This window comes from Geotrypetes seraphini, chromosome 3, assembly GCF_902459505.1.
Source record: "Geotrypetes seraphini chromosome 3, aGeoSer1.1, whole genome shotgun sequence".
Classification (NCBI taxonomy): Eukaryota; Metazoa; Chordata; class Amphibia; order Gymnophiona; family Dermophiidae; genus Geotrypetes; species Geotrypetes seraphini.
Window position 1 is genome coordinate 412,661,089 of NC_047086.1, and position 24,261 is coordinate 412,685,349.

At 43.8% G+C, this 24,261-nt stretch overlaps 1 protein-coding gene across 2 annotated transcripts in view; it reads right to left on the reverse strand.

Moving 5' to 3' along the window:
- PPP2R5D (protein phosphatase 2 regulatory subunit B'delta) overlaps nt 1-24,261 on the reverse strand; it is a 391,698-nt gene that overhangs the window by 276,439 nt on the left and 90,998 nt on the right. For both annotated transcript variants that reach the window (XM_033937705.1, XM_033937706.1), the window contains exons 5-6: nt 17,607-17,717; nt 5,748-5,840 (exon numbers count right to left, since the gene is read on the reverse strand). In XM_033937705.1, coding sequence (XP_033793596.1) covers nt 5,748-5,840; nt 17,607-17,717 — 204 coding nt within the window. The remainder of the gene's footprint in view (nt 1-5,747; nt 5,841-17,606; nt 17,718-24,261) is intronic.

Here is a 24,261-nt window from a genome sequence, read left to right on the forward strand (position 1 = left end):
TTCGGTAGTGTGGTCTCCAGAATTGAACACAATACTCGAGATGAGGTCTCACCATGGATCTGTACAGTGGCATTATTACTTCAGGTTTTCTGCTGACAAAACCCCTACGGATACAGCCCATCATTTGTCTTGCCTTGGACGATGCCTTCTCTACTTGATTGGCAGCCTTCATATCGTCACTAATGATCACTCCTAAATCACGTTCCATCGTGGTCCTGGACAAGGTTTCACCATTTAGTGTGTAAGTTCTGTGTGGATTTTTTTTGCCTAGATGCATTATTTTACATTTTTTAGCATTGAAGCCTAGCTGCCAAGTTGATGACCACTGCTCGAGCTTTCTTAGGTCCTGCGTCATAAAGTCAGGCACACTGCTGTTGCCAACTATGTTGCATAGTTTGGCATCGTCGGCAAACAGTGATACTTTTCCTTTAAGTCCTTGGGTCAAATCTCCTATGAATAAATTGAATAGAATCGGCCCTAAGACGGAGCCCTGAGGTACTCCACTCATCACTGCTGACGTTTTGGAGGGGGTACCGTTTACCATCACCCTTTGAAGCCTACCATCTAGCCAATCCTTTATCCATGTAGTGAATGTATCCCCTAATCCCATCGATTTTAGTTTGTTCAATTGCCTTCGGTGTGGGACGCTATCAAAAGCTTTGCTGAAGTCCAAATATATCACGTCAAGGGACTCACCGGCATCCAGATGACTGGTCACCCAGTCAAAGAAGTCAATCAGATTAGATTGGCAGGACCTTCCCCTGGTAAATCCATGTTGATGTGGATCACGTAAACTTTCTTCGTCTAGAATTTTGTCAAGTTCTTGTTTGATCAGTGTTTCCATGAGTTTGCACACTATGGATGTAAGACTCACCGGTCTGTAATTTCCTGTCTCTGTTCTGCATCCCTTTTTGTGGAGTGGAATGTTCACTTACAAAATGGGGGAATCAGCGCTAGGGGTGAGCGACCTTGAAAGAGACCTGGGAGTGATGGTAGACACAACATTGAAGGCGTCGGCATAGTGTGCCACGGCCTCAAGGAAAGCAAACAGAATGTTGGGTATCATTAAGAAGGGTATCACGACCAGGACAAAGGAAGTCATCCTGCCACTGTATCGTGCTATGGTGCGCCCGCACCTGGAGTACTGTGTTCAGTTCTGGTCGCCGTACCTCAAGAAGGACATGGAGGTACTTGAGAGGGTCCAGAGAAGGGCAACTAAGCTAATAAAGGGCATGGAGGACCTCTCATATACTGACAGACTGAAAAAGCTAGGGCTTTTCTCCCTGGAAAAGCGGAGACTTAGAGGAGACATGATAGAAACCTTCAAGATCATGAAGGGCATAGAAAAAATAGACAGGGACAGATTTTTCAAATTAAGGGGATCAATAAGTACAAGGGGGCACTCGGAGAAATTGAAAGGGGAGAGGTTTAGAACAAACGCCAGGAAGTTCTTTTTCACACAGAGGGTGGTGGATACATGGAACGCGCTACCAGAGGATGTGATAAACAGGAGCACGCTACAGGGGTTCAAAGAAGCTTTGGATAGGTATTTGGAAGACAAAGGGATTGAGGGGTATAGATAAGAGTAAAGGTAGATTATAGGGATGGGATTAGAGGTAAATTACAAAATTAATCAGGGACCACTGTTCAGGCACTAGGCCTGATGGGCCGCCACGGGAGCGGACCGCTGAGCAAGATGGACCTCTGGTCTGACTCAGCGGGGGCAACTTCTTATGTTCTTATGTTGCAACCCTTATGAGATGGATCCATGAGCTCTTTACCAACGAGTATAGGTTTTCCCCCGTGGGACTCTTGGACGGCCCTTTATAAGACCTTGGCATATCTGGCTTGTCCACAGTAAAGGTGTCCATGCCTAGGATTTAATTTGGTCTGGCTTACCCCTTTAAAGAAGGCATTGACTTGGTGGTGGCACCGGATTGGTAAAGGGCAGGGCAATTGTGCCTTCCGGATGCTTGGCCAGAGCCCTGATTTTCCACCAGGAGTGGGAGGCCCTAAGGGCGTTGGGCATCGGTTTGGCACCTGTCTCTGTTTGGGCCTTGTATCAGTAGTGAGGCCCATGACATCTTCCTTTCCTTCATATGATGCGCTCTGCACCACCTGGGACTTGCCTCTTATGCCCTTTCTTGCATATCTACAGTTGAGACACTATTATTTGGATAATCTTCGACGTCAACCGGGGTGGTCATCTTTTGAAGGTGGATCAGATTTTCCTGTCTCTCCCCTCTGCTCTCAATTCTTTATTTCTGTTATGGGACAGCACGAGCAGATAGGGAGGATACCCAATTGACTACCCTGGCCTCTAGATCAGGGGTCTCAAAGTCCCTCCTTGAGGGCCACAATCCAGTCGGGTTTTCAGGATTTCCCCAATGAATATGCATGAGGTCTATGTGCATACACTGCTTTCAATGCATATTCATTTGGGAAATCCTGAAAACCTGACTGGATTGCGACCCTCAAGGAGAGACTTTGAGATCTCTGCTCTAGATGGTCACTGGAAATGGGGGAGGAGATTACCAGATCGACAAACTTAAAAGTGACAAATCCCCTGGACCGGATGAAATTCACCCGAGAGTCTTGAAGGAATTGAAGGTTGAAATCGGAGAGTTATTGCAAAAACTTGCAAACCTGTCAATCAGAACTGGTCAGATACCAGACGACTGGAAGAAAGCGAACGTCACGCCAATTTTCAAAAAAGGATCGAGAGGAGAACCGGGCAATTATAGACCTGTGAGTCTTACGTCTGTCCCAGGCAAGATGATTGAATCACTGATCAAGGATAGCATAGTTCAGCACTTGGACACACACGACTTGATGAAACCCAGTCAACATGGATTCAGGAAAGGGAAATCGTGTTTGACGAATTTACTCCAATTCTTTGAGACCGTGAACGAGCAAATTGATAGTGGAAAGCCGGTGGACATAATATACTTGGACTTCCAGAAAGCGTTCGACAAAGTTCCACACGAAAGACTTCTCAGGAAACTACAAAGCCATGGCATAGAGGGAGATATACAAAGATGGATAGGCAAATGGCTGGATAACAGGAAGCAGAGAGTGGGCATAAATGGGAAGTTCTCCGACTGGGAGATAGTGACTAGTGGTGTACCCCAGGGCTCAGTACTTGGACCGATCCTTTTTAATATTTATATCAATGACTTGGAAAACGGAACATCCAGTGAGATCATCAAGTTTGCAGATGACACAAAACTCTGCCGGGCAATCAGATCGCAGGAGGATAGTGAGGAACTCCAGAGCGATTTGTGTCGGTTAGAAAAATGGGCGGAGAAATGGCAGATGAAGTTCAACGTGGAGAAATGCAAGGTAATGCATTTAGGCAGTAAGAATAAGGAATACGAGTACAGAATGTCAGGTGCAAGTCTGGGAAAAAGTGTACAAGAAAGGGATCTGGGTGTACTGATAGATAGGACCCTGAAGCCGTCAGCACAATGCGCGGCAGCGGCAAAGAAGGCAAATAGAATGTTGGGCATGATAAAGAAAGGAATCTCGAGTAGATCGGAGAAAGTTATAATGCCGCTTTATAGGGCAATGGTCAGACCCCACTTGGAATACTGTGTCCAACATTGGTCTCCCTACCTAAAGAAGGATATAAAACTGCTGGAGAGGGTGCAGAGACGAGCAACCAAACTAGTGAAGGGTATGGAGAAACTGGTATATGAGGATCGACTTAAAACACTGGGATTGTTCTCCCTTGAGAAAAGGAGACTGCGTGGGGATATGATCGAAACCTTCAAAATACTGAAAGGAATCGACAAAATAGAGCAGAGAAGATTATTTACATTGTCCAATTTGACACGGACAAGAGGACATGAAATGAAGCTAAGGGGGGACAAGTTCAGGACTAATGTCAGAAAGTTCTGCTTCACACAGAGAGTGGTTGGCATCTGGAATACTCTCCCAGGGGAGATTATTGCAGAATCGACAGTCCTAGGCTTCAAAAGCAAACTAGATGCATATCTCCTTGAGAGAGGCATATAAAGTATGGTTGGCTATAAAATAAACCAGGTGTATACCTGGCAGGGCCTCCGCGTGTGCGGATCGCCGGACTTGATGGACCGAAGGTCTGATCCGGAGATGGCGCTTCTTATGTTCTTATGTTCTTATGTTGGGATGCTCAAAACCTGCTTCTCTAATATAGCCCGGGGGCAAGCAATGCTCAACTGCAGGAGCTCCAATTTAAATTGCTCCATAGCACCTATATTACTAGGACACAGGGGGTGAGGGCTTGCCTACGGGATTCTGCTAAATGTGTGAAGTGCAGGTGTATGTCCAGGACTCTATTGCACATGATCATCAAATGCCCGCTTTCGAGCATTTACTGGAATAGGGTGTTGGATTTCCTTGCACAGATCCTGGGGGTGTCAGTCCAGTGGTCACATGGTATCTTAGTCTTAGGACATGAAGAGGAATTTTTGGATCGGGGGCTGACTGCAGACCACTGGCGTTTCTATTCTTGTGGCCAAACAGGGAGTGCTTCGCATGTGGATGGATGAAGCACCCCTGGAGTTGGTGGGATGGAAGCGGTTTCTCCGAGAGCTAGCACATTGAGAGCTGCGGAGCCTTGGGGGATGTGTGGGGGGACCTCTTAGGCTGTATGGGTCTTTGTGGGAACGGGTCATTGCTACGATTGATCCCTTGTGAGGTTGTTTTGCTACTATGTCTCCAGTCGCTGAAGGGGTGGGGGGATGGGGTAAGGGGGGACAGAGGTGGGGGGGTCTTGTTAGTTTGTGTGTCTGGGGTGGGACTTACATAAAGATATCTACTCCTTATCAAATCTAAAATGTTCAAATTACCCATTATGTATTACCTAATTTCATGACAATTCTTATGTAATCCGCCTTGAACCGCAAGGTAATGGCAGAATAGAAATCACTAATGTAATGTAATGTAAAGTAAAGTAATTATGGGAGTAAACTCATAAACGGTGTTCTTTTTTTTCTTCCCATTCCCCTATTTTGATGTTATTTGTGTATGGGGCATGGTTGGGCTATTGCTGTATCCTTTGCTTGGGAGGAGTTCCTCCCCTGTCTCCATTGGTCATTTCTTTTTGTGGCCCATATAGATAAGCTCTGGAAATTGGGTACTGTACTGTATTCTTCTCTGCCTTGCATTTGTATCTGGATATTGTCTGGCTGATTTAGCTGTTTGTTTGTTTGCTTCTCAATAAAAATGTTTCAACCCCCCTCCCAAAAAAAAAAAAAAAAAATGAGAACTGAAGACACAGCTTCTGCAAATTGACATTGGGCGGAAAGGCAGCAAATGCACTGACTAACAATTTTAACGTGCACTTGGTAGTAGATTCTGTGGATGACATCACCCATATGTGAGTATATTATGTTTGCCTGTCCTTTGAGAACATGTGCTTCACTAAGGACTAGATCTAGAATTGCTTTGCCTTCTTGTCAGTTCCTGGACCAGCTGCTCCATAAAACAGTTCTTTTATCTCCCTAACATAACCTAATGTTACATTTACCTAGTCAATATCAGGGTAATTGAAATCACCCATTATTACTCTTATGTTACCCAGGTTGTTAGCGTCAGACAATATACACAATCTCTCCCATATATTTGCATGCAACATGTGATAAACTCAAAATATATTTTTCCATGCTATAAAGCATATGAAATATGAGAATAAAATTGGCATGGGAAAAAAGTGCATTAAGGCTGGTACACAAAGGATAGTGAAAACCATGCAGGCAACTTACTGACAAAACAAACTTCTGGTCGATGTACTTCTTGGCAACATTTGGTTGGAAGTCCGGTGACTCCAGGAACCTCAGGAAAAACTCATAAACCAGCTGAAAAAGGGGAAACAGGCAGTGAGAAATTAAAATAAAAAAAGCAAGAGAGATGTAAAAAAGACAAAAGGAAAGAACAGTGGAATAAAGATGCTGGCCTGTTGTTTCAAAGGCATAAGCATTGTGCAGCTCCAAGTTTAGGCCTTTTGCTTCCTGGATCAGCCAGGTTGGGGCCATTGTGCAGTGCTAGCTCCGAAACAACCCATCAGAGGCTATCACCAAAAGAGCTCAAAAATATCCACTGCACATCTCAGTTCAGAATCAAACATATACATTGCCAATTGATTCAATCATAGACTTTAAAGAAAAAACAACAAGCTGAACTCTAACTGTGCTGCCACTTAGTCATTCTCTCGTGATAAAAGTCTACCTAATTAGATCTTCCTTTTTAACCTAGGTCCTAATAGTCTGTCTGACACTTTGCAATTTTTTCCATTACTTGTGACTAGGAAGTCATTCTCTTAAAGCCCACCAATTCACTCTTTATTTTCTTTTCTTTTCACATTCTTAACCTACCCTCTTGTACTTATCCTGTTAACTAAAACCTACCTTTTTGACAAATTCCTCTGATTTATCCTCCCTCCTCCTCTGACCTCTCCCCCCCAGACCTTTACCGCCTCATGTAACACTGCCATCTATAACGCCGCTGTATCGAGCTTATAGCAAATGTAACTACTCTGAACATATAACCTAACTGCCAAAATAACTTCACCATATATTTATTGTCTAGAATGTAAAGGTAACTTGACCGAATATGTATCGTCTAAAATTGTAAATGTAACATTAACGAAATTGTAACTTCGCTGTAAATGTACAGTCTCTTCATCTGTTAACCGCATAGAACTTCCATGGTAATGCGGTATACAAGAATAAAGTTATTATTATTATTATTATTTTGTTTTTCCCTCAATATATTATCTTTTCTGCCCTTGATTGTCCTCTTGTGCCCAGTTTAGTTAGTTGGTCTTAGTACATTTCCCCTGTTTTGTTTTCTTTTATTGATTTTAATTACAGTATATCCCATTGTTTCTATTTAAATTGTGAACCACTGTGATTTGCCTTTTTCGCTAAAAAATGGCGATATATCAAATAAAAATAACTGCAAATCTTTTCTAGTGAAGGAGGGAGTTGCGCAGTGGCATCCCTAGAAACACTCCCTCACTGATGTGGCAACCAAGCTTCCTTCAGGAGGCTGAAGCAGAGCCAACGTAAGCATAGGAATGTTAAGGACATCTAGCCAGAGGCCCCGAAGGAGGGAAGCTGCCCTAAGGTAAGCCAAGTTAAGCTTGCCTCTGGTAAGAGGTTTTATGGAGGCTGCTTGGTTTGAAGAAGAGCTAGTCCAGAGCTTTAACTATCGCTGAGTGAAAACATATTTTCTCCATAGTCTCTGTACTTTTTGAAAGAAGAAAAATTAACTTTCATCCATTCTACACCACTCAGGAGTTTGTACAGCTCAATCATATCTCCCCTCAGCCAGGTCTTTTCCAGGCCTTTCTTCATATGAGATGAGTTCTATCACCTTTCTCATATGATGATCAGAATTGCACACAATACTCAGAGCGATGCAGAGACACTATCACATTCTTCATCTTTTTTTCCATCCCTTTCTTAGCCTCCTGTTTGCTTTTTTGGCCGCCGCCACCACAACCCTTATTGTCTATGATGAAATCTAGATCTTTTTCTTGGGTGCTAACTCCTAAGGTAACTATGATTTGGATTATTCTTCCCACATTCCATTTCATCTACCATTTAGATGCCCAGTCATGCAATTTTTCACAGTCTGCATGTGTTTTGACAACTTTGAATAGTTTTGTGTTATCTGCAATTTTAAATTACTTCACTTGTCATCCTGATTTTCAAATCATTTATAAATATGTTAAATAGCACCGAACCCAGCGGCACTCTAGAATTCACCCTCCTCCACTAAGAAAAATGGTCATTTAACCTACCCTCTGTTTTCACCCATTAATCAAATTTATAATCTACAATAGAACAGTGCCGAGCTTGGAGAGAGGAGCGGAGGAGCAGCAAGGCCGAGCTTAGAGACAGGAGCAGCGAGGCGAAGGAGAAGGAACACAACAAATAAGGAGAAAAGAGAAGGAGAAAGGGAGCACTAGAGAGGCATAAGAACATAAGAACATAAGCAATGCCTCTGCTGGGTCAGACCTGAGGTCCATCATGCCCAGCAGTCCGCTCACGCGGCGGCCCAACAGGTCCAGGACCTGTGCAGTAATCCTCTATTTATACCCCTCTATCCCCTTTTCCAGCAGGAAATTGTCCAATCCTTTCTTAAACCCCTGTACTGTACTCTGCCCTATTACTCCCTCTGGAAGCGCATTCCAGGTGTTGTCACGAACCTAGCCCTAGAGCTGGGCTCGTGCCAAGCTTTGCTAATGCAAAAGCTAGTCCTTTATTTCAAAGGGCTAATCAGGGAGAGAAGATTAAGCCCAATGTAAGAAAAATGCTGGATTTTCCCTTTAAACCTGAAGCAAACAAACAGCAGGGGGTGGAGGGTTTAGAGAGGAACAGCTTAGAACAGCCTCTGAGTCATGCCTCTTCCTCTACTGTTCCCCAGCTGAAGGTGATAAGCAGGAAACCAGGCAAGCCTAGGCAGGCAGTGCAACTAACTCCTCCTCCTGTGAGAACAGGGCGTGGGCGTCTCTGCAATTTAGAGGCTGCTCTCAGAAGGAGAAAGTTAGTCTTCCCTGAGCCAGCTACAGGAGAGGTCTCACCTGAGGCAGTGCTTCATTCCCAGGATATGGAAATGCTTGAAGCAGATACTGACCTGGGGCTCAACCAGCAAGCAGTTCCAGAGCCGATGGAATGTTCCCAACCAGAGGAACTGACTGAGGATACCGGCATGGATTTAAGCTAAGTAGCTGGACTGGGTGATTAGCAATGTAGCAGCAGTGCTCTGACTGTTTGTTTCTTAAAACAAGTTTCTTTTTGGGATTGTTTGTGTCTTGTGCTGCTGTGCTATGCTGAAGCAAGAAAGAAAAAAAAAAACGTTTTGTTTTCAATTTTGAAGAGTCAGAAAGCATGAAGTTTATGTGTATTTCTGCTGAAGAATGTAACTGAGGGAAGTTAAGCAAGTTGGGGAGAATTCACCAAACAACCAGGTTGGGTTAGTGGGGCCAGTTTTGGCATTCTGTTTTTCAGAAAGTTTAAAGGTGAATTCACTTGCTCCCCTCCCCCATTAGCTTTGCTGAGCTGATTGGGGACCAAGCCGGTTTACTCTGAAGGCTTGAACTCAGCACCGTTGAGAGTGCTATCTGGATTGTTGTTGGCCTGGTGAATCATAAAGGCAGCAGCATTTCTGGACTTTCATTGTTGGCTGTGAAAGGATTTTCCTTTTGAGTTTTGTTATGAGTTTCTACCTACCTGGATGAAGGTGTGAGCTGTAATATACCTTTTTGTATCAGCTTCATTTTTGTTGTGTTTGGACTAAGTTTATAGTGGAGAGTCTAAACTGTGAGCAAGTAGACTCTCATGCCAGGGTTCAATAAACTGTTTGCATAGAACCATGAACTGATTCTTTTTGATTTTTCCGTTCCATGAATGAAGAAGGATCCAGCAGGGCTTCCTACCTTTGGAAGCACGTCAGGGTGAATTATAAGAGAACAGAGCCCCACATTGAGGACCGTGAGGTAGGGGCTTTGTTACAGTGTCCACCACTCGTTGGGTAAAGAAGAACTTCCTAGCATTCGTTTTAAATCTGTCCCCTTTCAACTTTTCCAAGTGTCCTCTTGTTCTTTTATTTTTCGAAAGTTTGAAGAATCTGTCCTTCTCTACTCTCTCTATGCCCTTCATGATCTTATAAGTCTCTATCATATCCCCTCTAAGTCTCCTCTTCTCCAGGGAAAAGGGAAAAGGCCGGGAAGGCCGGGAAGTTTGGGGCAACGGCGAGAGTAAGCTCTACCCACCCCCACCGTGTCGGCAAGGCAGCGCCGAACTCCCCCTTATAAGGGGGAGGAGCTAAGAGGTATATGCTGTGCCGAGCTTGGAGAGAGGAGCGGAGGAGCAGCGAGGCGAAGGAGAAGGAGCACAAGTAAGGAGAAAAGAGGAGGAGAAAGGGAGCAAATATTCAAAGGAGATCAAGCAGAAAAATTAACATCCATGGAAGTGAGCCTTGAAGACGTACGCAAGCAGATAGAAAAATTAAAAACTGACTAATCCCCGGGTCCGGATGGAATTCATCCAAGGGTTCTGAAGGAACTGAAGGAAGAAATAGTGGAACTACTGCAGGAAATTTACAATCTATCCCTGAAAACAGGCGTGATCCCAGAGGATTGGAAGATAGCCAACGTTATGCCCATCTTTAAAAAGGGATCAAGAGGTGATCCGGGAAACTACAGACCGGTAAGTTTGACCTCTATTCCAGGGAAAATGGCGGAAGCACTGATAAAAGAAAACATCGATGAACATTTTGAAAGAAACAAACTTCTGACAACCAGCCAACATGGTTTCAGCAAGGGGAGATCGTGCCTAACTAACTTATTGCGCTTCTTCGAAGGAATTAACAAACGGATGGACAGAGGTGACACCATAGACATCATATATCTAGACTTCCAAAAAGCCTTTGACAAAGTACCCCACGAACGCCTACTGTCGAAGAATTTTTGGATTTGTCTTAGATTTCTCATGGTCACAAATAATGCTTTTATTACCTTGTTGATCTGTGGTTGCATGGTGCAGCCTCTGTCAATTAGTACTCCCAGAAGTTTTAGTGTGGGTTGAATAGGGTATGAGATCGAGTTTATTACTAGGTTTGTTAAGGTAGGAATTTTATTGTTTTCTAGTAGGATGAAGTTTGTTTTGTCAGGGTTAAGATTTAATTTGTGTTCTCTCATCCATGTTGCTACTGTTTCGAGAGTTCTGTGTATAGTGCTTGTCATGGCGGGTTCTGGGTAGTCGAAGGGGAGGAGAATAGTGATGTCATCTGCATAGCTGTATGAGGTTATGCCATATTTGTCTAGGTAGAAGCTGAGGGAGGCTATGTCTATATTAAATAATGTAGGTGACAGGGGTGATCCCTGGGGTACTCCGCAGGGGTTGAACCAGGATTCTGATTTTTCTTGCTTCGTTTTAACCCTGTAGGTTCTGAATTGTATGAAGCCTTTGAACCATGAAAGTACCTTGTCTGAGATTCCAATGGAGTCTAGAGTTTGTATGAGAATGCCGTGATCAACCAGGTCAAAGGCTGCAGGAAGGTCTAGTTGTATGAGCAGGATTTTCTTGCCTGTACAGAGGTATTGTCTGGCCGTGTCCATTAGTGTTCCTAGTAGGGTCTCCATGCTGTGGTTGGAACTGAAGCCTGACTGTGTGGGGTGGAGTAGATTGTGTTTGTCTAGGTATGAGGTTACGGTTTTGGCTACGAGGCCTTTCATCAGCTTGATGTACAGTGGGATTGACGCTAAGGGTCTGTAGTTGGATGGTTGGTCCGTTGCTCCTTTGGGGTCTTTTAATATCGGAGTTATGATGATTTCGCTGAATTCTTGTGGGAAATGACCCTCTACTAGTAAAGATTGTATCCATTGTAGAAGCAAGGAACGGAATAACGTACTTGAGGTTTTCAGTAGGTATGGGGGCAATGATTAAGGTCACAGGCTGTGTGGCTGTATTTATTATATAGATTGTTGAAGTCTGACCATTGTATGGGTGAGAAATGGGACCAAGTTCTAACTGCTGCAACTGGATCTTTTTCTGTGGGGGGAAATGAGGTCTCTATGTGTGAGGGGGTTCCGTTGAACGTGGCTCTGATGTTTGCGTTTTTTAAGTATGTGGCTAAGAGGGTAGCTGAAGGAGGGGTGGGGTTGCTGTTGGCTATGTAGGGTGTGGTGTCTGTGAGAGTTTTTAGTACTTGGAATAGCTTTTTAGTGTCTTGGGGTCCTTCTCCTATTTGTTTTGAGTAGTATGCCTTTCTTTTTTCTTTCAGTTCTTGTTTATATTTTCGGTTTGTTGCTATCCATGCTGTTTTTGTGGATTCTTGGCTGTTTTTTCTCTATTTTCTTTCTAGTTGTCTGCATTTTCTTTTAAGTTGGAGTAGTTCATTGTCGAACCAGTTGTCTGATTTTCTGAGGATTTTGGTTTTGAGCTTTTCTGGGGCTAGTTCGCCAAGGGTTGCAGTACTTAGGTGGTTCTATTGTGAGATGAAGTCTTTGGGTGTGTAGTGCTGGATTATGGTATCTATTTTTGTCCAGAATGTGGTGGGGTCTATAGGTTTGCATGAGTTGTGAGTTGTTTGTTGAGTAGTTGGAATGCATTTGTTGCTGGTCCAATTGATTTCAAAGAAGTATGTATAGTGATCAAACCAATTACCGTTTGACATTTGGATCTCTGGTTGTGTGGGCTGTTGGGACATGTAGGCTGCGATGTCAAGTGTGGTTTGAGAATCTAAGATTTTATATGTTAAGGCCTCGAGATATGCTAGTAAGGTTTCTACATTTTTGCAGGATTGGCTTTCGTGTGAAGGTTGAGGTCTCCTAGAAGTAGGTTGTAGGTGTCGCTAGAGCGTTTCGATAAATAAATTCTTCAAATATTGGTTTAGCTGTATTCCAGTTACTTGGGGTTATGTAGCATTACCTTACATTTTTTGGCATTAAAATTTAGTTGCCAAGTACTGGACCATTGTTCTAGTAAAAGTAGATCCTGCTTCATAGCGTTGGGCCTGGTTTCGCTATCGGGTTCCATTGCCTTGCCCACAACGTTGCATAGTTTAGCGTCATCGGCAAATAATGTAATTTTGCCTCGAAGTCCCTTGCAAAGATATTAAATAACATTGGGCCCAAGACCAAGCCCTGCGGCACTCCACTGGTCACTCTCGACGTTTTTGATGGAATACCGTTTATCATTACCCTTTGAAGTCTGCCGCTAAGCCAGTCTTCTACCCATTTAGCCAGTGTTTCTCCTAGTCCTATCGTGTTTATCTTGTCCAATAACCTAAGGTGTGGGACACTATCAAAAGCCTTGCTGAAGTCTAAATACACGACGTCCAGGGACTCTCCCCCATCCAGTTTTTTTGTTACCCTGTCAAAGAAGCTTATCAGATTGGATTGACAAGACCTTCCCTTTGTAAAGCCATGCTGGTGGGGATCCCTTAATCTTTCATCGTCCAGAATAGTGTCAAAGACTCCAACTAATACAAAATACCGCTGCAAAATTAAATTTTTGGAAAAAGTAAATTTGACCATGTGTCTCCTTTGCTTTTAAACCTTCATTGGCTTCTGGATTCACCTTAAATGTGCATGTAAAATTTTATATGGTATCTTCATCCCTCTTGTCCCTTTATTATGGAATGCTTATAGATTCTCCTATGCAAGAGGCACCCAACAATTTAAACTCTCCCTTCCTTCGGTAAAAGGAATCAAGAATTTTCGGTTTGTTGCTATCCATGCTGTTTTTGTGGATGAGGAAATGGTGTGAGGAAGAAGGATTCCACTTCGTGAGGAACTGGACAACGTTCTGGGGCAAGAGCAAGCTCTACAGGAGAGATGGACTGCACCTGAGCGCAGCGGGAACTAGACTTCTAGCAAACAACTTCAGGAGAGGAATAGAACAGGCTTTAAACTAAAAAGAAGGGGAAAGCCGACAGTCGACCAAGCGTCGACGATTCGAAAGAAGGTATCCCATGAAGATACTAAAGGGAAAAAAGGCTGGGAAGAAACAATGGTCAAATTACAGGAGTTGACTAACACAGAAGAGGAGGATAGAAGTATTGTAACGCATCTTGGAGCGCATCTTGTAGCGCATCTTGGAAGCTCAAGATGCGCTAGGGAGACAGAATTCCTGGAGGCTATACAAGATTGCTTCATGGAGCAGCTTGTTAGAGAACCGACGAGAGGAAATGCCACTCTGGATTTAATCCTAAATGGACTAAGGGGACCTGCAAAGGAAGTGGAAGTAGTGGGACCGTTGGGAAACAGTGATCATAATATGATCAAGTTCAAGGTTGAAGTAGGCATACCGAACGGAAAGAGAACCATAGCGACATCTTTCAACTTCAGGAAAGGAAACTATGAAGCAATGAGGGAAATGATAAGGAAGAAACTTAGGAACACTTCCAAAAAATGGCAAACAGTAGAACATGCCTGGTCTTTTTTCAAAGACACAATGAGCGAGGCACAAAATCTGCACATCCCCAGATTCAGAAAGGGGTGCAAAAAGGGTCGAACAAAAGACCCAGTATGGATGACTAAAATAGTGAAGGAAGCGATAGGCAATAAGAAAAATTCATTCAGGAAATGGAAAAAGGACAAAACTGAAGGGAACCAGAAGGAGCACAGGAAGTATCAAAAAGAATGTCACCATGTGGTTCGAAAAGCCAAAAGAGAGTATGAAGAGAGGCTAGACAGGGAAGCACGAAATTTCAAACCGTTCTTCAGATATGTTAAAGGGAAACAGCCAGCTAGGGAGGAGGTGGGACCGCTGGACGAAGGAGACAAGAAGGGAGCGATGAAGGAGGAGAAAGAAGTCGCAGAAAGACTCAACATGTTCTTCTCGTCTGTATTTACAAACGAAGACACAACCAACATATCGGAACCTGAACAAATCTTCAATGGAAATCAAGCAGAAAAATTAACATCCATGGAAGTGAGCCTTGATGATGTACACAGGCAGATAGAAAAACTTAAAACTGACAAATCCCCGGGTCCGGACGGAATCCATCCCAAGGTTCTGAAGGAATTAAAGGAGGAGATAGCGGAACTACTGCAGCAAATTTGCAACCTATCCTTGAAAACAGGCATGATCCCGGAGGATTGGAAGATAGCCAATGTCACGCCCATCTTTAAAAAGGGATCAAGAGGTGACCCGGGAAACTACAGACCAGTGAGTTTGACCTCGGTTCCGGGGAAACTGGCGGAAGCACCGATTAAAGAACACATCGATGAACATCTGGAAAGAAACAAACTTTTGAAAACAACCCAACATGGTTTCTGCAGGGGGAGATCGTGCCTAACGAACTTATTGCACTTCTTCGAAGGAATTAACAAACGGATGGACAGAGGAGACCCCATAGACATTATATACCTTGATTTCCAAAAAGCCTTTGACAAAGTACCCCTCGAACGCCTACTTCGGAAACTGAAGAACCATGGGGTGGAAGGAGATGTACATAGATGGATCAGAAACTGGTTGGCGGGTAGGAAACAGAGGGAGGGAGTGAAGGGCCACTACTCGGACTGGAGGAGGGTCACGAGTGGTGTCCCACAGGGCTCAGTGCTTGGGCCGTTGCTATTTAATATATTCATAAATGATCTAGAAACAGGGACGAAGTGTGAGATAATAAAATTTGCGGACGACACCAATCTATTTAGTGGAGCTCGGACTAAAGAGGACTGCGAAGAATTGCAAAGAGACTTGAACAAACTAGGAGAATGGGCGACGAGATGGTAGATGAAGTTCAACGTTGAGAAATGTAAGTTATTACATGTGGGAAGCAGAAACTCGAGGTGCAGCTATATGATGGGAGGGATATTATTGAAGGAGAGTACCCAAGAAAGGGACTTAGGAGTAATGGTGGACATGACAATGAAGCCGACGGCACAGTGCGCAGCGGCCGCTAAGAAGGCAAATAGAATGCTAGGCATAATCAAGAAGGGTATTACAACCAGAACGAAAGAAGTTATCCTGCCGTTGTATCGTGCGATGGTGCGTCCGCATCTGGAGTACTGCGTCCAATATTGGTCGCCGTACCTTAAGAAAGATATGGCGTTACTCGAGAGGGTTCAGAGGAGAGCGACACGTCTGATAAAAGGGATGAAAAACCTTTCATACGCTGAGAGATTAGAAAAACTGGGACTCTTTTCCCTGGAGAAGAGGAAACTTAGAGGGGATATGATAGAGACTTACAAGATCATTAAAGGCATAGAGAGAGTAGAGAGGGACAGATTCTTCAAACTTTCGAATAATAAAAGAACAAGAGGGCACTCGGAAAAGTTGAAAGGGGACAGATTCAAAACGAATGCTAGGAAGTTCTTCTTTACCCAACGTGTGGTGGACACCTGGAATGCGCTTCCAGAGCATGTAATAGGGTAGAGTACGGTACTGGAGTTCAAGAAAGGATTGGACAATTTCCTGCTGGAAATGGGGATAGAGGAGTATAGATAGAGGATTACAGTTCAGGTCCTGGACCAGTTGGGCCACCGCGTGTGCGGACTGCTGGGCACGATGGACCTCTGGTCTGACCCAGCGGAGGCACTGCTTATGCTTATGTTCTTAATCCTTGGTTTTCAAATTTTCTCAACTATGGAACGAACTTTCTCATATTTTAAGGGGTCCTGGTCTTTTTCAACTTTTTTGTAAATCTTTAAAAACTATTTTATTTGCCAAACATATTGGAAACTAGTCATATTAATATTTTCTGATTGTTACCTTTTTAAGTATTTTTTTAGTTACTGTAAAACTAAGTCGAGCTACTTTTTGGCTAAGTTTTAGTTTAGTTTAGTCTCCCGGAAGAGGTGATGGAGACAGAGACTGTGTCTGAATTCAAGAAAGCATGAGATAGGCACTTGGGATCTATTAGAGAGAGAAAGAGATAATGGTTCATCTGTCATGATGTTTCTATGTTTATAATGTTGTATTAGATCATTTCTTTTTTGTAAACTGCCGTGAACTTCCAAGAGCTATTGGTGGTATTATATAAATAAAGATTGTATTGTATTTGCAGGTGACATGTTAAGTTTGACTATACCTGTCTGATCATGCTAGTATAGCTGAAGTAAACAAATTCTGTGGAGATAGCAAGGTTTAAGGTGAATACAGATAAAACAGATTCAAAGAGCCTTGCCACCGCAAATTTGTGTAAAGGGTAAGAGACTGTGGTAGATACTTCTTTTGTACTTAGGGCAATGAAGTGTTAAGTGACTTGCCCAGTGGGAATTGAACTCACAACCTCAGGGTGCTGAATCAGCTGCTCCAACCACTAGGCCATTCCTCCACTAAAGGCCAAGGATAAGGCTCCTGTTTAAATGGGCATGTGGGAAAATTTTGTGCTTGGGAGCTGGATGACTATAACTATTCACTCTTGACTGAATTTTTAAACTGCAGTCTGGCTAAGTTTCTGAAGGCTCCTCTAGCCTTTTATGCCATTACACCTTGTATAGCAAAGCAATGTTTATTGAACTCAGTTTATTATACTGTACACACAGAATTAATTCAGCACAGAATCAAAACGTCAGTTATTTGCTCCTCTTTAATCAGATATTCAAAGAAGTTAACTGGTTAATTTGGATGACTGAAAATCAAAGGCTGAAAAGTTAACCAAACACCTGATTAACTTAAGACAGTGTGTTCTTGTATCAGATGTAACTGGTTAACTTTAACCCACATTCAGCATGCTTCTGACTCTCCTAATTTTAGTAGGATAACTTGTAGACAAATATTGAGTTTTTGTTCAGACAAAAAATTATATATTCGTACTTGCCAGCCTGGGAAATTCAAAAATTACAATTTGCATGGCTAAACACCCCAGCTGAATAGGAGAAGTATCTTAATAAGGACTCTTATGATACACATTCAGAAGTGCTAAATAATGAAGCCAAATGAGGGAATGAGACCAGCAAGGGCATAACGACGCATCTCATGGTGGACATGTTATCATCAACTGCAACTTTGCAAACAAGAGCAAAACAGTTGGTAGCAAGTACGGAAAGAGTGCATATGGAAGCACTGTAATGCTGAGGTCATCAACACGGTTACCATTCAGTCCTGAGAGTCTGCCATGCACATTTATTGTTGGATAGCATGTTTGAATGCCACTGTTGTTACCTGGAGATGTGGCCATGCTGCCTCCAAAGTTGGCTCATCTTCCTCTGGGTCAAATTCTGCTCCCGTGGGATTAGAAGATGGTGGTAGTGTCCTGAACAAATTCACTGAAAACTGGATAGATATTGGATAATCAGACCCTGAAATCCACAACATACATTCAACACAAAACCATTTAACAGTCCTGGCAATACAAATATAAAGGAGATGCAGCAGCTTCGACACAGACCGCATTCAGGGTTGAACACACTGATGTGAGCTTTCGTCCTCTAAATCAGTGGTCCCTAAACTTTTTGACACCAAGGGCCGCTTTTATAGAAGCAAATTTTTCCAGGGACCGGATTCGTAGGACATTTTTATACACAATATATATTACATTTCTAGCAAAAAGAAATAGAAATTTCTACCTTTTTGTTTCTACTTTCCTCATCGTCTTGTCATTCTCTGCCTTCTATCCACTGTCTGCCTTCTCTCTGCCTTTTCCATATGGCATCTACTTTATTTCTATGCCTCTACCAGAAACTGTCTCTCCCTCCACCCACCCCATCCCAATTGGTCTGGCACCTAACTTCTTCCCTCCGCTCTCCCCCATGGTCTGACATCTCTGTCTTCTTCCCTTCCAACTCTCACTCCCTCCCCCAGGTGGTTTTTAGCATCTCTCTCCTCCTTTCCTCCCTTCAGATCTGGTATCTGTCTCCACCCCTCCCCCATTGCTCTGGTATCTCTCTCTCATCTCCCTTCCTTTTCTGTTCTTCCTTCTCAATTTGTTTTCTACCTCTTGTCTATTTACTTTTCAGTCCTCAATTTCCCTTTCATTGTGTCTACCTACAGCTTGCCACTCTTTCCCTCATCCTTCCAGTATCTCACTAAATCTATCCTCTTCTCCAAATCCAGCATGTGCTCTTTCTTTATCCTCTCCTTCCATCCAGTATGTGTTCACTCTCTCCTCTCCACTTCCTTTCAGTCTGCTCTCCTCTCTATCCTCTCCCATCCAGTCTGCTCTCCTTTCTCTCCTCCCTACTTCCTTCTAGCATCTGCTCCTACTCTTTCCACTCAGCGTCTGTTCCCACCTCTCTCTCCCATTCCAACCAGCATCTGCTCCCCTCTTCCTTCTAGCATCTGCTTCCTATCTCTCTCCACTTTCAGAATTTGTTCCCCTCTCTCTCTCCCCTTCCAACCAGCATCTTCTCCCCTCCCCACTTCTATCCAGCGTCTGCTCCTCCCATTCTCTCCACTTCTCTTCAGAGTCTGCTCTCCTCCTCTCTCCCTTTCAGCATCTGCTACCCTTCCCCCCTCTCCCTCTACTTCCCTTCAGCGCCACTGAACTTCTTCCCCTCGTCGGGCTACCTTTCTCCCTCCCCTCACCTTCGTGGGTGCTCTTCAAAGTTTTCAGTTTCTGAGTGTCACGTGGCAACATTTTCACAAGTCCCGCGCGAGTGCCCCAAAGCTTCTCCTCTGATGCAAGCCAACCAGACAGAAACAGGAAGTGCATCAGAGGAGAAGCTTTGGGGCAGTCACGCGGGACTTGTGAGAATGTTGCCGCGTACAGACACTCAGAAACAGAAAACTCTGAAGAGCACCATTGAAGTTGAGGGGAAGGGAGGGTGATCGCAAGACGAGGGGAAGAGATGCCCGTTGCGGGCAGTTCTCTCGTGGCCCGGTTGTCAGATGGCTGCAAGACGAGGGGAAGTGATGCCCATTGCCGGCAGTTCTCTCATGGCCTGGCTGTCAGACAGCCGCAAACTGCTAGTGGGCCACTGACCCCTGCTCTAAATGTATATACACTGTCCCAACACAGAATAGGTAAAGCATGAGGAGTAGGGATTGGTTTTCTTTTATCCATGTACACTGCACCACCTTAGTACACATATCACACGGACAGAAGCAGTGCAAGCTTCTCTCACCTGTACATTATAAAATACTTCCCTTGAAGTGGTTTACAGGAAAAGTAACCAAATAACACAACAGGAACATAATAAAAGGATAAATATGTTTTTACCTGCTAAGTTATTTTCCTTGAATTCTGCTAAACTACTCATTATGCATATTTTTATGCAACCTTGTCAGCAAATGGAGATAGGGAACTTATACAAAAAAAGGGGGGGGGAAGAAGACCCAATGTTCCACAGTAGAAAAATATCAACCAATAAAAGCAAAAAAACTGTAGATGTTGATGTTCTGAGACAAATTTATTATACACTCTTATACTTAAAAACATAAAAGTACAAATATAGTAGTCCAATGGACCCTACATGGTCCGTGTTTCGGCAAACGCAACTTTCGCATGTGCACCTTTGTCACTTTGTATCATTAATTTTCCAATTATTCCTAATGGTCCACTTTTGGTAACCTATTGGTTTATTTATTGATTTACTATTTATTATCCTCATCCTCATTTTGTTCAAGTTTCAAGTTTAATTAGATTTGATAAATCGCCTATCTATAATTTACTAAGCGAGTTACAATAAAATATAAAATAACATACAATTTAACGCTTAAAATGGGTTTGACAGACAAACATACAGACAAACTTGAATACATAAGGAAAAAAGGGAGAAAGTTACAAAGTTAATGTTTTTTTAAAAAGAGAAAAGAAAGAGACATGAGTGGAAGGAACATGAGGAAAGAAAAAAAAATTTATTAGTATTAATTTTTTTTTTTTTTTTGTAAATGGGGTTTGCTGCGCTGTGTGTATGTCATTTAAAAATTAAAAGCGTCTCTAAAAAGAAAAGTTTTCAGTTTGTTTTTAAATTGATTAAGGTCCTTTTCTTCTCTTATATGTTGTGGCAGAGTATTCCAGGTCTGAGGGGCCATCACCGAATATATGCCATGACGTCTAGTACCAATAACTTTTAACAAGGGCCATTTCTGGGACCCCACATTTTCATTCCCTAATGTCATGATCACACTTGGCACAATGTCTTTAATTAATGGCCAAGGACAGATATCACCAAAGTCACTTTTATCTTTTTTCTCTTCATTATCATTCATATCGCTCTTTTATCAAATCCCTTTTAGGACCCCTGTGGAAGGTGCATTTGCCGAAACACAGACCATGTAGGGTCCCTAGGACTACTATATTTGTATTTTTATGTTTTTAAGTATAAGAGTGTATAATAAATTTGTCTCAGAACATCAACATCCACAGTTTTTTTGCTTTTATTGATAGGGCACTTATAGCCACATGGTTTATGAGGCATGGGGAGGCTAAGCCTTCCCAGCCGCAAACATGTTATTTCCTAACCTTCCTCCCACTGCTGCTTTTCAGAATTGGCAGCGGCAGTGGTAAACCAATCAAAACAAGTGCTTGGCCACAGCCCCAATATGCGAGGCAGCTGAATCTTCCAGTCCTGCCTCTTCTGATATCATTTCCTGTTTTGGAGGGGTCAGGAGCAGCTGATCAGCAGTAGAATACAAAGGTTCTATTCCTATTTTCTTTTTAAATTGCCACTGCTGCTCGCTAGAAGCTGCATGGTCCAGGTAATGGGACGGCTAGAAGAGAGACAGAAGAGATGCTGACTGCAAGTGGTAAGGAGAGAGAGACAGACACATGCTGGTTAGAAAGAGGGAAGATAGATGAGGGAAACACTGGATGGAAAGCCTGAAGATAGATATAGGGGAGAGGGGCGTGAGACTCTAGTTCAAGTTCAATTTATTTGATATACCGCAAATATAAAACCGGGGTTAAAATTTAAACAGTTTACAATATATTTAAAAAATATATAAAAAGGGGAGAGAACAAACACAAATGAACCAAAAAATACAATACAAACATCTCCAGGAAACATGAAGGAAAGAATATATGAGTTGGTTACAATAAAATCTAGGGTATAACAAGAAGGAAAGGGATACAAACATATAAGGTGTGGGATAAGAACATGATCATACTGTTGGTTTTTTTTGCCTATACTTCAAATTCTGAGAAAAATACCTGAGAAAAATAATATGGGGGTAATAATTTTTAAAAAAAACGTCTAAAAAGTGTCCTAAATGGCTACTTGGACGATCAAAAAGCCTGATCGTCCAAGTACCTATAACCAAAGCTGGTTTTTAGACGTATCTAAAAACAGCTTAGGCCTTTCCCCTGCCTCTAAACGCACAGAGAAAAAAGAGGTGTGTTTAGAGGAGGGGAAAGGGAAGGCAGTGGGCGGGAGGTGGGCCGACCTACACCTAGGCGTACAACACCTATAACCAAAACAGTTTAGTCAGCACTTAGACCTGTTTGACTTAGACAAAAGAAAACCAGGTCTAAGTGCCGAAAAAGGGGCCGCTGAGCTGATGGCTGCTGGCGCCATCAGTTCAGCCGCCCGGCAACCTAACCATCGTGGCAGGAGAGATGCCTCATCTCCCCTACCGCGATGCCATCACTCCTCTACCCGAACTGCCACAACCTGCAGCAGTTCCGCTAGAGGAGTGATGGCATCACGGTAGGGGAAATGAGGCATCTCTCCTGCCTCGATGGATCACTCCCCCCCACACACACAACATCGGGGCAAGAGGGAGCCCAAGCCCTCTTGCCCTACGGCAGCCTAGACCCCCCCGACTCGATCGGGGCAAGAGGAAGCCCAAGCCCTCTTGCCCCGCGGCAGCCTAGACCCCCCCAACACGATTGGGCCAGGAGGGAGTCCAAGCCCTCCTGGCCCAGGCGACCCCCTACCCCCACCTCCCACTACATTACAGGCAGGAGGGATCCCAGGCCCTCCTGCCCTCGATGAACCCCCCTCCCCCCAACGTCCGCCCCCCCCAGAATCCCCGATCGCTCCCCCCCAACCGACCCGCAACCCCCCCCACCCCCACCCCTCTTCTCCGTACCTTTTTTACGTTGGCCGGACAGACGGGTGCCAAACCCGTCCGTCCAGCAGGCAGCCCAAAGAAGAATGGGGCCGGATTGGCCCAGCCGTACCAAAGCCCCGCCTACTGGTGGGGCCTAAGGCACCTGGGCCAATCAGAATAGGCCCGGGAGCCCTAGGCCCCTCCTGTGGGCGGGGCCTTAGGCACATGGGCCCAACTGACTCCTCCTTCACCTAAAAGCCCTTCTGTTGGACATTTGGGGCTTAGGCGTTTTTTTGTTTCATTATGGCTAAAATGTGTAAACGTGGTGTGGGTGTACATTTAGACGTAGTGGAGATTGGGCGTTTAGGCAGAGGAAGGCTATAATCAAAACATGGACGTTTGTTTTGGTTATGGACACTTTCTCTGCTTCTGGGTTGAACGTTTAGGGACTTAGGCCAAAAGGGGACTTAGATGCTTTTTTTGATTATGCCCCTCCACGCCTTTAGTTGAGCCTTGAATGTCAAATTGAGTTTTCATTGCAAAGATAATAAGGTAGAGAATTCCAAACAGTAGGAGCCATAACAGAAAATGAAGAATTCCTATGAACATCAAGAACATAAGAACATAATAAGTTGCCTCTTCTGGGTCAGACCTGAGGTCCATCTTGCCCAGCAGTCCACTCAAACGGCGGCCCAACAGGTCCAGGACCTGTGCAGTAAACCTCTATCTATATCCCTCTATCCCCTTTTCCAGCAGGAATTTGTCCAATCCTTTCTTAAACCCCAGTACCGTACTCTGCCCTATAACGTCCTCTGGAAGTGCATTCCAGGTGTCCACCACACGTTGTGTAAAGAAAAACTTCCTAGCATTCATTTTGAATCTGTCCCCTTTCAACTTTTCTGAATGCCCTCTTGTTTTTTTTATTTTCTGAAAGTTTGAAGAATCTGTCTCTCTCTACTCTCTCCATGCCCTTCATGATCTTGTAAGTCTCTATCATATCCCCTCTAAGTCTTCTCTTCTCCAGGGAAAAGAGTCCCAGTTTTTCCAATCTCTCAGCGTATGAAAGGCTTTCCATCCCCTTAATCAGTCGTGTCGCTTTCCTCTGAACTCTCTCGAGTAACACCATATCCTTCTTAAGGTACGGCGACCAATACTTGACGCAGTACTCAAGATGCGGACGCACCATTGCCCAGTACTGCGGCAGGATAACTTCTTTCGTTCTGGTTGTAATACCCTTCTTGATTATACCTAGCATTCTATTCGCTCTCTTAGCAGCCGCTGCGCACTGTGCCGTCGGCTTCATTGTCATGTCCACCATTACCCCCAAGTCCCTTTCTTGGGTACTCTCAGTCAATAACATCCCTCCCATCGTATAATTGTACCTCGGGTTTCTGCTTCCCACATGCAATACTTTACACTTCTCAACATTGAACTTCATCTGCCATCTCTCTGCCCATTCCCCTAGTTTGTCCAAGTCCCTTTGCAATTCTTCGCAGTCCTCCTTTGTCCGAGCTCCACTAAATAGTTTGGTGTCGTCCGCAAATTTTATTATCTCACTCTTCGTCCCTGTTTCTAGATCATTTATGAATATATTAAAAAGCAGCGGCCCGAGCACCGAGCCCTGCAGAACACCACTCGTGACCTTCCTCCAGTCTGAGTAGTGTCCCTTCACCCCTACCCTCTGTTTCCTACCCGCTAACCAGTTTCTGATCCATCTATGCACGTCTCCGTCCACCCCATGGTTCTTCAGTTTCCGGAGTAGATGTTCATGAGGCACCTTGTCAAAGGTTTTCTGGAAATCTAGGTATATGATGTCTATGGGGTTTCCTCTGTCCATCTGTTTGTTAATTCCCTCGAAGAAGTGCAATAAGTTAGTCAGGCACGA